The 14,820-nt window shown below is 36.9% G+C and overlaps 1 protein-coding gene across 1 annotated transcript in view; it reads left to right on the top strand.

Annotated features, from left to right (window-relative positions):
* Positions 1 to 1,426: 1,426 nt before the first annotated feature.
* Positions 1,427 to 14,820, top strand: part of LOC128998740 (ubiquitin-conjugating enzyme E2 L3-like) — a 30,191-nt gene continuing 16,797 nt past the window's right edge. Inside the window, exons 1-2 of the mRNA XM_054425071.1 lie at positions 1,427 to 1,585; positions 11,191 to 11,286. Of these exons, the coding sequence (XP_054281046.1) occupies positions 1,559 to 1,585; positions 11,191 to 11,286 (123 nt within the window). The 5' untranslated portion in view covers positions 1,427 to 1,558. The remainder of the gene's footprint in view (positions 1,586 to 11,190; positions 11,287 to 14,820) is intronic.

Raw genomic sequence — 14,820 nt, 5'->3', positions numbered from 1 at the left:
ACAAAATGGTACAAATTTCTCCCCATTTCTGTAAAACTTACGGTTCAAAAGTTATTGTAAATTATGTTATTTTCCCATTAAAAAAACCCATAAAATAACGAAAATAGGATTATCGAAAAAAATCTGGTTTTGATTTTGACATAGTAGGATGGTCCTTACCAATTTGATAGTTTTTTTTCATTTTTTAGAAATTTCGATTTTTAATGGGGATTTTCCCATAAAACCCCATAAAATAACAGAAAAGTCGGATTTTCCCAAAAATGGCCCGAACGATTTTGATAAAAATTTTGTACGTTATAGTCCTTTAAATTCTTAACAAAATTGTAAAAATCCCATTTCCGTATATTTACTCTCACCGCTTACACAATATGATAAAGGTTATTGACAAACTTATAGGAGAAAGTATGTGTCAGAATGCTGATACCTTTATTTATTTTCTAGCAGAGTTGCCGTGCCTGAAGCCAGAGCTACCTTCAAGTATCCACTCCACTTGTATTTATCATTTCTATAGTTCTGTGATTCTGGTTGTGATGATTCTGATTTTGATTCCTCCTCCTCCTCTCACTCGCTCTCTCTCTCTCCCCCCCCTCTCACTCACTCACTCTCTCTCTCTCTCTCTCTCCCTCTCTCTCTCTCTCTCTCTCTCTCTCTCTCTCTCTCTCTAAAAAATAATCAGTTACATCTCTTGAAAACTTTTGTAATCGTCAGTCGATTGATCGAAGAAATCGAGCCGAAAGGAACTTGATCGAATAACAAAAGAAAATGTAAGAACAATCATAACTACGGTATTTACTCAGGGGAGGTATAGATGAGCTTACTATGACAGCTGTGGGCTTCTCATTAGCTGAGGGAACACCGTTACCGTAACAATACGTTTAGCAGCTATCGGCCTCGGTGGTCTAGTGGTTAGCGTGCCGGGCTGATATGCTGGGAGTCCCGGGTCTGAATCCCGCTGGTGGCATTAACTTTTTGACTAAGATTTTTTCATTTTCAGCAAGATTGGTTGGTTTGGTTCGGTTAAGACAGTTTAATTTTATTATTAAGTTAAGTCATTATAAAATTTTAATTGAGCAATTTCTAGTTTTATTTAATAAACAGAATATGTTTTCCTATTAATACACTTTTTTATATTATTTCATTATCAGCAAGTTTGGTTAGTTCGGTTAGATTATAATAGTAATTTTATAATAAAAAAATTTAAAATTGAATTTGAGGCATTTATAATTTCACTTCATGAACAGAACTATTTTTGCGATTAGTAAACCTTCATTGCCAAAATGCTCTCTACTACAGCGCTATTCACGGAGGAATTTTGAACTAATGCCTCAATCGTATCTCTATATCTCAATGATCTCCCCTAAGTCAGACCCCATGAACTATCGAATACGAATAGCCCGTAGCGTAGCCCATCAGCCAGGCAGTAGTTCAGTTCCCGGGTCAAAAAAAGTACAGAAAACGAGAAAAGGGGTTATGCGTGATGCATTAAGTACTTGTTAGAGTATAGTTTTGACCTGTAATTGTTGAAAATAATCGACTAAGTTGAAGAAAAGAATCCATAATGACTGCAACACGAAGGTTGCAAAAGGTAAGAAAACTTAGTAGCCTACCATTTTTTTCAACCAGTTAAAGACGTTAAAATTATCTCAAGTCATGCTCTAAAATCATTTACAAAGCCTAATGTAATAAACAAGGATTATTATTAAACTTGTACTAATAGGACTATTATTAATGTTATCTTATGTTAGTGGATTCTGATGAACTATTTACACTCTTAAATATGCCTCATTGAATTAATTAGTAAAAAAACTAAAATGTAGTCAAGGTTAGGCCTATACAGTCTCATGTGTGCCTAGGCTATACACCTAAGTAGCCTAATTAAGTTAGGTCCTTTCATTCAAAAGAATGATTATAATTGATAGGCTAACAATAACTGAACAAATTGTTTTCTTTTCATAATATTTATAATGTAGGCCTATAATTAAGGTATTTTCTTTTAAAATTTGTCAAGTCTTGAGTCTTGGCAGACAACATCACCTTTGAACTTTAGGCCTATCTTTTATAAGTGCTTGCTGTTTGCTGACGATATCAAGGTTTTCAAGTGTATAAAATCTCAGGCAGACTGTTCCACCCTTCAACAATGTTTGCACTCAATCGACAATTGGTGCCTGGATAACCACATGGATATCAATGTTTCAAAGTCTGCAGTGGTATCTTATCACCGTACCGAGCAGCGTATTGACTTCTACTACACGATGAATAATGCCATCCTGCCACGGAAGAGTGCCATACGAGACCTAGGAGTTTTAATGTCATACGATTTAAACCCAGACCTGCACATAAATACAATCTGCAATAAAGCCTCTAAAGCTCTAGGTTTTGTCATTAGATGTGGTAGATACGGACTTGATGTTAATGCTCTGAGAACTCTTTACATGACTCAGGTTAGGCCTGTGCTGGAATATGGCAGCTTGATATGGAATCCACATCAAATCAGCCACATATCAAGAGTAGAAAAAATTCAGAATCGCTTTCTTCGCTCTATTGGCGTCAAGTTGGGCCATGAATTCTATACAGTGCCGATTGAAGATATTCGCATCGATATGGGCCTTCCTCGACTGAGTGACCGTAGACAATCTGCAGACCTGTCTTTCCTCTGGAAGTTGTTGAACGGCGAAGTTGATGCTCCAGAAATACTTCGCCTAATTAATTTCCACGTTCCTCGACACTTCAGGCACATTCAACTCTTCAACAAAGCTTCTTTTTCTACAAACTACGCCTTCCACAGTACAATTCCACGGCTCCACAGAATTGGAAATCAAGCATGCCAACATGTTGACGTGTTCACCTGCAAACTGAAAGCCATAAAAAATATCATAGTTTAAGTTGTTATTGTTATTGTTTTTTGTTGATGAGAAATTGTCCTGAGATCACTGTCCGGAATTTGCTACCTGTTTGTTGTTTGCACATTCAGATAAATTTGTATTGCACTGTTAAAATTTTTCACTTAGTTTACGTCACTGTTATTAATTGTTGTCATTTTTTTTTCTTTTTTGTCTTGTCTGTCAAATATATTTATATTTTTGCTTGTTATTGTTATTATATTGAAATATTTATCAATTGTTATCTAGTTTTGGTAATCGTATTTTTCTCTAAAAATGTTTATGCTTGTTAACTAGGATTTATAATACGCATGATCCAATTTTTGTTAAAGCATTTTTGGACAATCCTGTTGGTGTCATTTTTTCATGTTAGCAATCTTTTTATTCAGCAAGATGAATCTGAATCTGACTTATATATATTTATAAATATTTTATTGTATTGCCCTCATGTATTATCGATTGTAAAAATGGTGTTTACCGTATGATAAATAAATAAATAAATAAATAAATAAGGTGGCCTTAAAACTTGTGTGAACCTGGCAGTAACTCAGCAATAAGTAGTAGTGTGCGCGCCTGATAAAATCTATTGCTGGCTGTTTTGTGGAAAAATACAGCCCCGTAGTATAATAAGGCGCGCACACTACTTATTGCTGACTTTACCCCCCCTTTTCTTAACTAACTTAGGCCTACTCCCCAGGTAGGCCTAGGCTACATGATATTGATACTGTTGTGTCCGTTAAAGTGTCCTCTATCTGGTGACATTATCGGTAATATGCTACGCGGCCGTATTATTCCGCAAAACGGCCAGCAATAGATTTTATAAGGCGCCCGCACTACTTATTGCTGAGTTATTGCCAGGTTCACACCAATGGTCTTAAATACACTCTATAAGTTATTGATAAGAGATGTAAGTTAAGATTAGGCTAATGCAGATATTGTCTAGGGGAGCGGTTTAACTTACTTAACAGATAGTAAATTTGCACGAGGATTTTCTTACCTTCTTGTTCAAAAAATAAGCTAATGCTAAGTTAAAATAAGAGCTTATTTATTTATGACAATGTGCCATTTTACATTGGAGTACCTACCTACAAGTTTGGCAACAGTAGGCCTAAGCATGCATAGGCCTATTAAACAAACAGGAAGCGACGAATACATTCCAAGACAACAAATTAATATTAATATAGGAAATATTAATTTAACAGATAATGATTTAACAATTTGATTGTAACTTATAAATTAATTCGAGGGAGTTATAACAGAATAGGATTTAGGGATTGCTAGCGGAATAGGAAATTATATCTTAAGAGGATTAGGAAAGTTAGTAAGCCAATATAAACACATGCCCATTCCCTGGACAAAAAGTTGACTTTGAACTATCTGTCGTCTAATACCGTAATAGGTTTATCAGTAATGGTAACATGTGACAGTGATTTCTTGATTAAAAAACCTAACCATACATCAAATCAAATCAATCTTAATTGTGACAATAACTTAATAAGTTGAAGCAGCATTAGAATATTCAGATGGAAAGATTATCACATGGTCTTCTGCCTGTAGCCTACCTAAAGAGAGTTTACCTACACTGACTGCGTAGATATAGTCAATTAAATTGATTGTTTCAACTTAATTTATTTAGCCTACTTAGTTCATAGAGAATCACCATTAAGTTATTTAATTATGATACATGAGGCCGATTTTTGTACTTGGCCTATTTTACATAAAAAGACAAAGAGTTAGGCCCTAACAATAACAAAATGAATTTGCAAAGACAGCTTTTATACATAAATAACAAATAGGCCTATATCAATAAGAAAGAGAAGCAAGCATGATCAAAGAGACAAATATTAAAATCAGGTGTGTGTGCAATTGCAAGAATGAATTTGGCAACATATTAACAGAACATGGTAGGAGATCATGCTACCATGTTCATTGTTCATGCTATGCAGATCGTTCTAACTTGTAAAACATGCAAGAACAATAAAATGGAGTAACAAAATAAAAATAAAAATGAAGCAATATCCTCACATAACAATGATAAATAGGAACATAAGTGTGCAAAAAACATCATGGTGCAATTTTGAATTTAACAGCATCAATTCACTAACAATGAGATTTGCGTACTTGCCTGGGAGGAAGGATAACCAGGGTATTGCCCACTAGAAACACTTTTTGTGACCCTTTAAAGGCACCACCTGTTTTAGTTAGAAAATATAAATAAAATTAGAAGCTATAACATTTAGTTCAGAAGTTTATTTACAATGCAACTCAAGACTAAAACATAAACATGGCTGATCTTGTTTACCTCCAACTAACATATGATACATTTATTTTATTAACATAGGCTATGGTAATATGTGAACATAACATTATAATACATCTCTCCTACATTCTCCTTAAAAAACCCCCATCAAATAAGTCTGAGAGAATTAACTCAAAACAATAACCAATAATAACCAACCAAATTTCTCCAGCTTCATTTGAGACCATTATATTGTATTCTGAGATCTTGATGGTAGCTTGATTTCTCTCTGAGGTCTTAGTTGTACTGGCTCGTCTTGCCTTGGAACTGACTGGGAATTGTTCTGTTGAGTGAGTGATGGTTTCAGATGGCGGCGATTTCTTCTTAATGTAGCCCCGTTATCACCTTCTTACCCAGTAACTTCTTGGAGTTGGCCCTTGATTAACAATCTTTCCCTGCTCCCACCGACCTTCATTTCTGAAGACAACTCTTTCGCTATTTCTTACAACCCTTAAGTCTTTGGCTGACCGATCATAATATTTTTTCTGTAGCTGTTGTCTTGTTTTCAACCTGTCTTGTACTCCCTCATGCAGCGTCAGTTTTAGCAGTTCTAGGTAACAGGGATCGTTGTTTTACACCTGTGTTGGAACATCATCTGAGCTGGAGAATATCCCAGATGCTTAACGGGCATGTTCCTAAGCTCCAATAAAGCCATTTTAAAATTCTTACCGTCATTCTGTATTTTCCTAATCAACTCTTTGGCCATTCCAACTGCCCTTTCAGCAAGCCCATTCAGAAGATACACCAGAACTGGTTCTGGTCACACCATTCAGAAGAAGATTTCACAGATATAGGGATTGTGCATAGCATGGACTGTGTGTCACAATTTAAAAATTCCATTCACAGGTGAATTCCCTCATTTGGGCACTGTTGTAAGGGACATTATCCGCTACCATTATATCAGGGGGGCCAAATCTGCTGAAGATGTCTTTGCATGCTGATTTACATGTCATTTTAACCAGCTCCAACCAGTTTGAGTAAACATCCATCATGACTAAGTACCTACACATTTCCTCCATATGAAGATATGTCACATCCGATACACTCCCATGGCTGATAACCTAAGGTAACCGTAACCTAAGGTATAGGATACGGCATAAGGGTTTCCCATGCATTATTTCTGGAAAACCTTTCACATATATTGCAATGAGCCACAAAACATTCAATGTCTAGCCATTCGTGGCCAATATAGTATCTGTCGAGCCCTAGCTTTGCACTTTTCAAATACTCCGAGCGATGTGGATTCGCTGAAGCATGTCCTGTCGTGGCACAATCAGTTTGTGATTTATAAACAGTAAATTATCTTCTTCAGATACCGTATGTCTTTGGTTCCAATAGTGGTGTACTATTGCTGGGGTGTCTTGCTTCCTTTCTGGCCAAACTTCTTTGCCTTATCTTCATACTTACTTTATACTTACTTCATACTTCTTTTCTTCATCTTTGACCAGCTTTTTGACCTCATAAAAAAATCCTTCTATAGAGAAGAGGGGGTTTTTTTAGCCATTTTTTTATTCTTCCTTCGCTTAAACTTGCGGGGATCAAGATCCTTAGTACTAGCTCGCAATGTATTATATAGTTTCATTGCTAGAGTGTTGTTCTGCTCGTTTTGTAAGGGACAGGTTGTTCTCCTTAATGTAAGTCAAACTGAGCAAGATATACTGACTATAAATAGTCAGAAGAATGTTCTGACATCCAGAGGAATGTCCCCACAACAAGAGGCCATACACAATGTGGGTGTAAAAGAGTGCATAGTATACTTTGATTATATGTTTCTTGGACAGTAAGGGTTTTAGGCGTCTTAGCAGAAAAATCACCCGGGCAAGTTTAAGGCACATTATGTATGTATGACTGATCCAGGTCAATTTTGTGTCTAGGATATAGCCCAAAAGCTTAACCTCATTTAGGTCATTTGTCAGGCTGAGGTTGAGACCACATGTATTTTCTTGGGTCTTGGCTTCGTTCAGACTCAGTTTATTCAACAAAAACCACTGCTTAGCAAGACCGAAGGTGTCAGATACTCGCTCCTGGGATAAGTTTGGGGTGTTTCCGCTGGCGAAGATGGTGGTGTCGTCAGAAAAAATAAGGATGTTTCCTAACAGACCAAGGTCCTTTATTAGGACCAGGAACAGGGTAGGCCCGATGACTGAGCCCTGAGGCACTCCATGCTTAATGGCCAACGGGTTAGAATCCGTCCCATCAAGTGTTAAAATTTGCCTCCTGCCGGACAGATAGGAACTGAGGGTGGAAAGCACCTGTCCATTTACACCATAGGCTCTAAGTTTTTTGATGAGAAGGGAATGGGGGACACAGTCAAAAGCCTTGCTTAAATCTGCAAGAGCTAGAGCAGTGGATCCCTTGGCGTCAAAAGAGTCGAGCAACATAGACACCAGCTGAGACATAGCTGTAACGGATGATCTCCCACACCTAAAGCCATGTTGGGCATTCAAAAAAAGTGCATTATCCTCAAAGAATGCGACTAGTTGGGATTTCATGATTGTTTCCATGATCTTGGCCAGTACAGGGATAACCGATATAGGTCTGTAGCTCTTTAGATCGGCTGGATCCCCCTTCTTGAAAAAAGGCATAGTTCTCAAAAGCTTCAGGACATCCGGGAAGCACTCCTCTTGTAGGCATCTATTTATCACTTGGCTTAAGGGATCAGCAATGACATCTATTACATATTTCAGAACACTTACAGACATGCTATATATGTCAAGACACTTCTTGTTCTTGAAATGTTTCACAAGCCCAATGATCTCACTGGGGCTAACCGAAGTCCACCTTAGAAATTCTATGGCATTGTTTCTTAGGGTATGGATTGGTAGACTTACATCATCCAATGACAAACCAGTATCATTTATGGACTCAACGATGTCATCAAATTGGCTCAGAAGGAAACGATTGAAGTTGTCTGGACTAGCCTTTACTCTAGGTTTAGTGTTAGATTTCCTAGATGCTGCAACACGGTTTACTAAATTCCAAGCAGCTCTGCATTGGTTGCTGGAGGATTTAATCGCAAGAATTTTAGTACTCTTTTTTGCTAGGTCAACTTCATATCTGTATTGCCTTTTAGCCCTATGATAAGAATCATAAAACCTAAGTCTTACCTCTTCACTCATACTAGCTTTACAACGATCATTTAGTGCCAGCACTATATTCCTAAGTAGTTGTAGCCTAGGTGTGTACCGACCCTTATTTAGAGAGGGGAATTTCGGATTTCGTTGTTTAGACGATGCATGCTTGCACAGGGAAAGCTTCAGAACCTCTGGGAAGCACTCCTCTTGTTGGCATCTATTTATCACTTGGCTTAAGGGATCAGCAATGACATCTGGCAATGACAGGGGGACTTATTAGTGCTTCTAGTAGGGAAGAACTGATCATATATTTCTTTTATTTTATTGAAAAATCATTAAAAGTAACCACCACCACCTAACTTAATTTTCCACTGACACTACACCCAGAAAGACTGACTCTTAAATGAAGACGGGGAGCCGTGGAAGGAATCGACCCTTGGAAGCCACCTCGCTGCCACTCCTGAGAAGCCTTGAGATACAATTGTTAAGGGCATAGTTCGTTGGTTTGTAGCACCTCTGGAAGACTGAGCATGAGCGTGTGGCGCAGGCTATAGTGAGGTCTATATCCTAAGTAAGCAGAGACAGTTAACATATCCATTGGCAAGCTTGAAAAGAAATTGGAGTTCATTGACCTTTCTTCTCCATGGAAGTTGTTGAAGTCCAAATGCTGTTCGTAACTCTGATGTTGGTGTTTTCAAGTATGGATAATTCAGTCTTACTCCAAGCATTCTCACATAATGCAATTGCATTCTATCAAGCTGTCGAATGCCTCCAAGTTGCTATGGTGCCCATTTTACAGTGCCAGACTCTACAACTGGTCGTACGAGTGTCTTATAGCGTGTGACGAGGGTTTGTGGCAACTCTCTTTGGCCGTTCTTACCAGCGGTGAGCTGGCCTTTAAAGCTATGGTCAATGTGTGCACTAGGGTCAAGGGAGGTTCCATTATGATTCCGAGGTCTCTAATTTTGTCGACCCCTCCGTTATTATTTTTTAGGCTTAGCCCATGTTCCTCATAAAGTAGGCTTGTTCAATTATTATGTTGTGGCTCCCTTTAGGCTATTTTAAGTCAAAGTAATTTTAGACAACTGACCAGTTATTTTAAGGCCCGGGATTCATTTCTTATTCATTTCTTAGGCTCAGCATTTGCAATCAATTACTGGGTAAATTACTGATTCAATTTGAGGATTTGCTCCCAATCTTGATCACATTTGAATTGTAATAGCATGGTCATCTTAGTCTTTTGCACCATAAGTTCAACAGTCATTTGTGTGCCTCTCCTGTTTATGACAAGCAGTTCAGCCTGTTAGGTGATCGTTAAATGTTGGTACCATAAGCCTATTCACGCCTAAATTTCTTAGTCATGTGTGCAGACAACTCAAGGCTTGTGTATGGAGGGTATACTCAGTGAGCTTTGAGTGAGATTTGTGTCAGACTTTGAAAGCATAGTAGCAAGTGAAGTGAAATAGATCCTCAAGGTTGTCTAAATCCAGCTCAGAAATGAATTGCCAACATTATTGGGCATCGGGAAGATTTCAAAGTTCTTAAAACAAATGTGGTTTTGTTTAGTAAAGTTCCTAACTTCCTATACTCCTGGTCTTTGCTGTTCATCTTAGACCAGTGTTTCCATGCACAGGACTTTTAATTTATAGGCCTACCATGGGTGGGCTTAAAACAGGATGTGGGATAAAAGGGGCATTTGGCTCTTCACGCCAGATTTTCTGCTTTACACGTAAAAACTAACCCAATACAGTCTTTTTTCCCCTGGCCTACAATAAATCATCTAGCTCCTATAATGCTGATCAATCAAATATGGCAGCTTGTTTTATCCTCTTTGTCACATTCCTATATTACTAAGAGACTTTGGTTTGGTATCCCCGTCTTATCACATGAGGACTGTATAACTTCGAAAGCAACAGGTTTTTGAGGCAACCAAGTTTTTCAACTTCTGAACTCAACGAAGAGGAGTGTTGTATTCATAAAATACGGAACTCACTAATTTTTTTTACCTTTTACACCAGTTAATTAGACATACGACTAGGCCCACATCTACGAAAGTCACTGAGAATATTGGTTAACTCAATTTGAAAATCAGTTTACCTCTGCCTCTCACGGCACTTACTTGCTTTGTTAATTTTGCTTAGGCCTTATTATTACTGACAGTTGAATGTATAATCGTTTTTTTATTGTTTTGATAAAAACTTTATAACACATCCTACTATAATCATAATAAGTAGGCCTACCACCTAAAGTAATACAGGTGAAGAGACCTATACTACTGCTGCTAGATGCTTAGTGTGTAGAAATTCAATTCAATTCTTAAATACCCCCGTCGCAGCTAACCTGCAGACTAAGCAAATTTCCATTTGCCTAGTTTGATTTTCAATTAATTCTATTCAAATAACATTAGGTTTAACGAGTACCTAGGTTTGCTGCTACAGGGAGGCTAATAAAGTGTGTTTTTTAGTAGAATATTAATAGCTTCAATTAGGTAACCAAGTTTGATCAAAATATATCCATTAACAAGCAAACTAACTTTACAGTATTCTTCATAAGAATAACATGGGAATTTTAAATTGACATCTTTTGGAATTTTCTTTGTAACCAATAAGTATGGGCTACAAAAAAACTTTAACATACTAAATTATTTGTTTTTAAGCTCTTCAAAGCGGACTTGAGAGAAATTGTGAAATGTTTTTGTTCCGAGGGTCAAAAATGAAAAAAAAACACAAATTTTTACTCCATAAAACCCCGTTCCCACGGTCCTATCATGCTGGTTCGCAGTCTTTCACACATATACTGGCTTCCACTGTAGCATTTAATGATCATGAACCATGAGGAGATGTACCTTATAATGTTCCTGTGTGGAGTTGTTTGTTCCAAGTAGGTAGGCCTATTGTGTTGAATTTTACTCCAAATAACTGTTTTTTGCTTGTTGTAGGAACTGCAGGACATAAGAGCATCCGGTTTGAAAGCTTTCCGAGATATTCGTGTTGATGACACAAATATACTCTCCTGGCAAGGACTGATAGTCCCAGTAAGTAACACTTCTTGTTAATAATATCAGAGGATTTATTATAAGAATGTAAACTGTCTTCATCTAGACTCATACTTTTTGGTTAGATTCAGTTTCCTCAATGCCATTAGGGAATTTGAGATTGATCCTTAAAGCAATATTAAAAATTAACACTATGATTGTGGACTGTAGAAACGCCATTATAAACCATTTCTTTGGAACGGATCCAAAGATTTAATGTTCTTCATAATATTATTTTCATTAAACTCCAAACAATCTTGGTTTGTTATTTTTCAAGAAGTTATCATTACTGTTGGACAATTTCTTTAATTGTTGTAAGGGTGTTAAATTTGATTAATTAATGATAATATATATTTTTCTTACCGTCTATGCAATCAGGGGTGATATTCCACTACGGCCGTTTTGGAGATAACTCCATTGTCAGGTGCGTAGTGGTACACTAAACTATAGTCTAGTCACATTTATCACGAAAAGTCTTCATTTACATTGCGTCAGGGGTATATAGTACACATAAGAAAACAGGAAGGACACACAAAAACAAGAATACACAAAGACATTTAGAGCGTGTGCACGGCTTGAAAACTGACGACCGACTGTTCAATTCTGGTTACTGCAGGAGTTACGTTGATGACTGGAACAGCTGATAACACGGTGTACCAACCTTATCTACTCAAATTATTTCTTTCCTGTTTGATTTCTATTATTCTCTAAAAAATTGGATTGGCTGCTGAATTTGTTTTGGAGTTAATTAACTTAAATTAAGTTGGGTTCTTTAGCTGTACTGTTGTAGATATGGAAATTTCCGATGCAATTAAGTTTGTGACTTTTATTGCCAATATGTCTTAGTCTATGGATGACTAGTTTCGGGTACAAAGACCCATTATCAAATTCTTTAAATATCATGTTGAATTTGGTCAAAAATCCGACGGAATTCTTCATCAAGATATAAATACAGGTCGATACATAAAGTTTACAATAAAAAAAAAAAACATAAGACGACAGGCCTGTCACATTGAACACAGAACAAACCGATGCAGGTTACATGGCGGACACGACAGAACTATCCATTGTCCAGTTGGTGACATTGACCTTGGTTTTATAAAGACTAGTAGTAGCTCTGATGTCAATGTTTTCAATTCTATTGAATACATTATTTGAACCAAAATTTAGTTTTTTCATTCAAGACGTCTTGAGGGGATTTTTGATTAGATTTATAAATTTCAAGACTCTAAGACGTTCATGAGGGGGCCTTTACTGCATTTGTACAAGATTTGTAAATTATTTTGGCAACTATTGACATTGTGATTGGCGTTTACTAAATGTTCTGCAAATTTTGATCCTTGTAGTGACAGTTTTGGTTCAGGGATTTGTTCTTTAAATATGGTATTGAAAGAACGTCCCGATGGGCCAATGTATAATTTGGTGCAGTCATTACAAGATAGTTTGTAAATACCTGTGCCATCTAAATCATGATCATTTTGTTACGGCTGGATTGGCTCAAATGACATTCTAGCTTGTTTGATGATTTACTGGCTAGGGTGATTTTATGTTTTTTCAATTCATTTTTTAAGGTATAGTGTGGGTTGGCTTCGAACTCGACAGATACAAAGTTGCAGGGTTTATCAATCTGTTTACCAATTTTGTTTTTTTGTTTGTTAACTATCTTATTGATAATACTGCTGGGGTAGCCATTGCTAACAGCTATATGTTTCAGAATGGGGTACTCTGAGTTGTGGTCTTCTGGGGATTCTTAACATTCTGTTTACAAAACTGTTTTAAGCTGCCATTTTGTGAGCTTGGGGATGATTAGATAAGGCGTGAATGGTGTGATCGGTAATCGTTGGCTTCCTGTAGATTTTGAATTTTATGTTGTCATTATCTTTGGTAAGCGTTAAATCCAGAAGTTTAAGGATTGGTTTAGCTCGATTTCCAATGTAAACTTCAAATTAAACGATATGTTATTTAAATAGTTATTCAGAAGCTGCAATTGTCTGGAGTTGCCTTAAAAAACTAAAAATATGTAGTCCACATATCTTTTGTAGAAGATTATTTATATTATTGCTGTCGGACAAAACGGTTTATTTCCTGAGCAGGACAGAAGTAAAGCTGTTCTTGCTGGTTAAATTTGATAGATGTTCTGTTGACTATTCTTGGACGAATCAGATGGACATCAGATGACTTACACAAGGTTGTGTAACTTACACAAGCTTTTTTGATGTTTTTTTTTTTTACACTAATTAAATTATCAAGCTTCTTAAGCTGAGTTGATCTTTTTTCTCTAATGATAGGTCTTATCCAATCGTCAACAGCATTGATAACAATTCCAAAACAGTGACGATATAGGTTAGACAAATCCAGATAAATCTTTAGAACTTGTTTTGCGCAAAGTAAATGAAAGATAGCCTACGTCTTATATCACTTAAAACATATATTTACGCTTATACTGTTACTCACAAGACAGTAAATATACAAAAAAGATGGTTAGTGGTGATCGATTTCAATTGGACACTCCTATCATCATCAGACCCAATAGGCAAATGAATTTGAAATGTCACCAAGTAATTTCACTGGTTCCTCCTCCTCCACAGTTTTTAGGCTATAGATAGAGCTATTTCATCATTCGTTTCAGCTGGTGTGCACTAAACCAGTCCTTGGCCTGGAATAGCAGGTGTTCAACTTCAAGTCGTCACATTAGGCAGGGCCGGATTTAGCATGTTAGCACCCCTTTGCCCAATAATTTTACCGCCCTCTAGCCTGGTTAAAGATACTTTTCTACAAAGATTTATATAAAACTTTATCAGGCTTATATGTTAATTACAGTAACACCAATCCACAACACAGTTTTATCATTGCAAGTTTTTTGAGGAATTAACTTGTTTCTGGCCTTAAATGCAAATATTTTAGCAAAGTAATGTATTAAATAGCTCAAGCTTGTTGAACTGAAACAAAATTATCGAACCCGCAGAAAATTCCTGCAACAAAACATGTCTATTATAACCCAAATTTTAGGCCTAGAGTAGACTCCTCTTATCCGGACTCCTTGGGACCGAGGCCAGTCCTGATAACGGGTTTTCCGGTTAAACCGACGTCCCCAAAAACTCTGTTAAAACGGACCGTTTACGGTGAAATTCAACTTAAATTTAGGAAAGCATTGTATTTAGACACGTGATCACTGGTCTCAAATCTTTCCCACGAGAACAGTCGTTTAAGTACCAGTACCACACTTCCTGCCGATCTAGTCCGGTTAAACCAAAATGTGCTGATCAAAATTGTCTGGTTAAAGAGATGTCATTTCCGCCGAGTGTAGTCCGGATAAACCGATGTCCGGTTAAAAGGTGTCCGGATAAGAGGGAGTCTACTGTACAAACAAACATGAGCTCCGTACAGTACGTCAGTAAACAATACCACAGATTTTTCATCCTTATGGGTCTGCTAAAGAAAATTGTAATTATTTCAGTTATTTTAAACCTCGCTCGACCAAACAAAACAATCTAATCATAAATAATAGCTCGTCCCCTAGTTAAATAACAAGAA

The sequence above is a fragment of the Macrosteles quadrilineatus genome, unplaced genomic scaffold (genome assembly GCF_028750875.1).
Source record: "Macrosteles quadrilineatus isolate MER2022 unplaced genomic scaffold, UCM_ALF_1.0 Scaffold_7__1_contigs__length_78375512, whole genome shotgun sequence".
In the NCBI taxonomy this organism is placed as follows: domain Eukaryota; kingdom Metazoa; phylum Arthropoda; class Insecta; order Hemiptera; family Cicadellidae; genus Macrosteles; species Macrosteles quadrilineatus.
The sequence above is the reverse complement of the archived record's forward strand: the minus strand, read 5'-3'. Positions and strand labels throughout refer to the sequence as shown.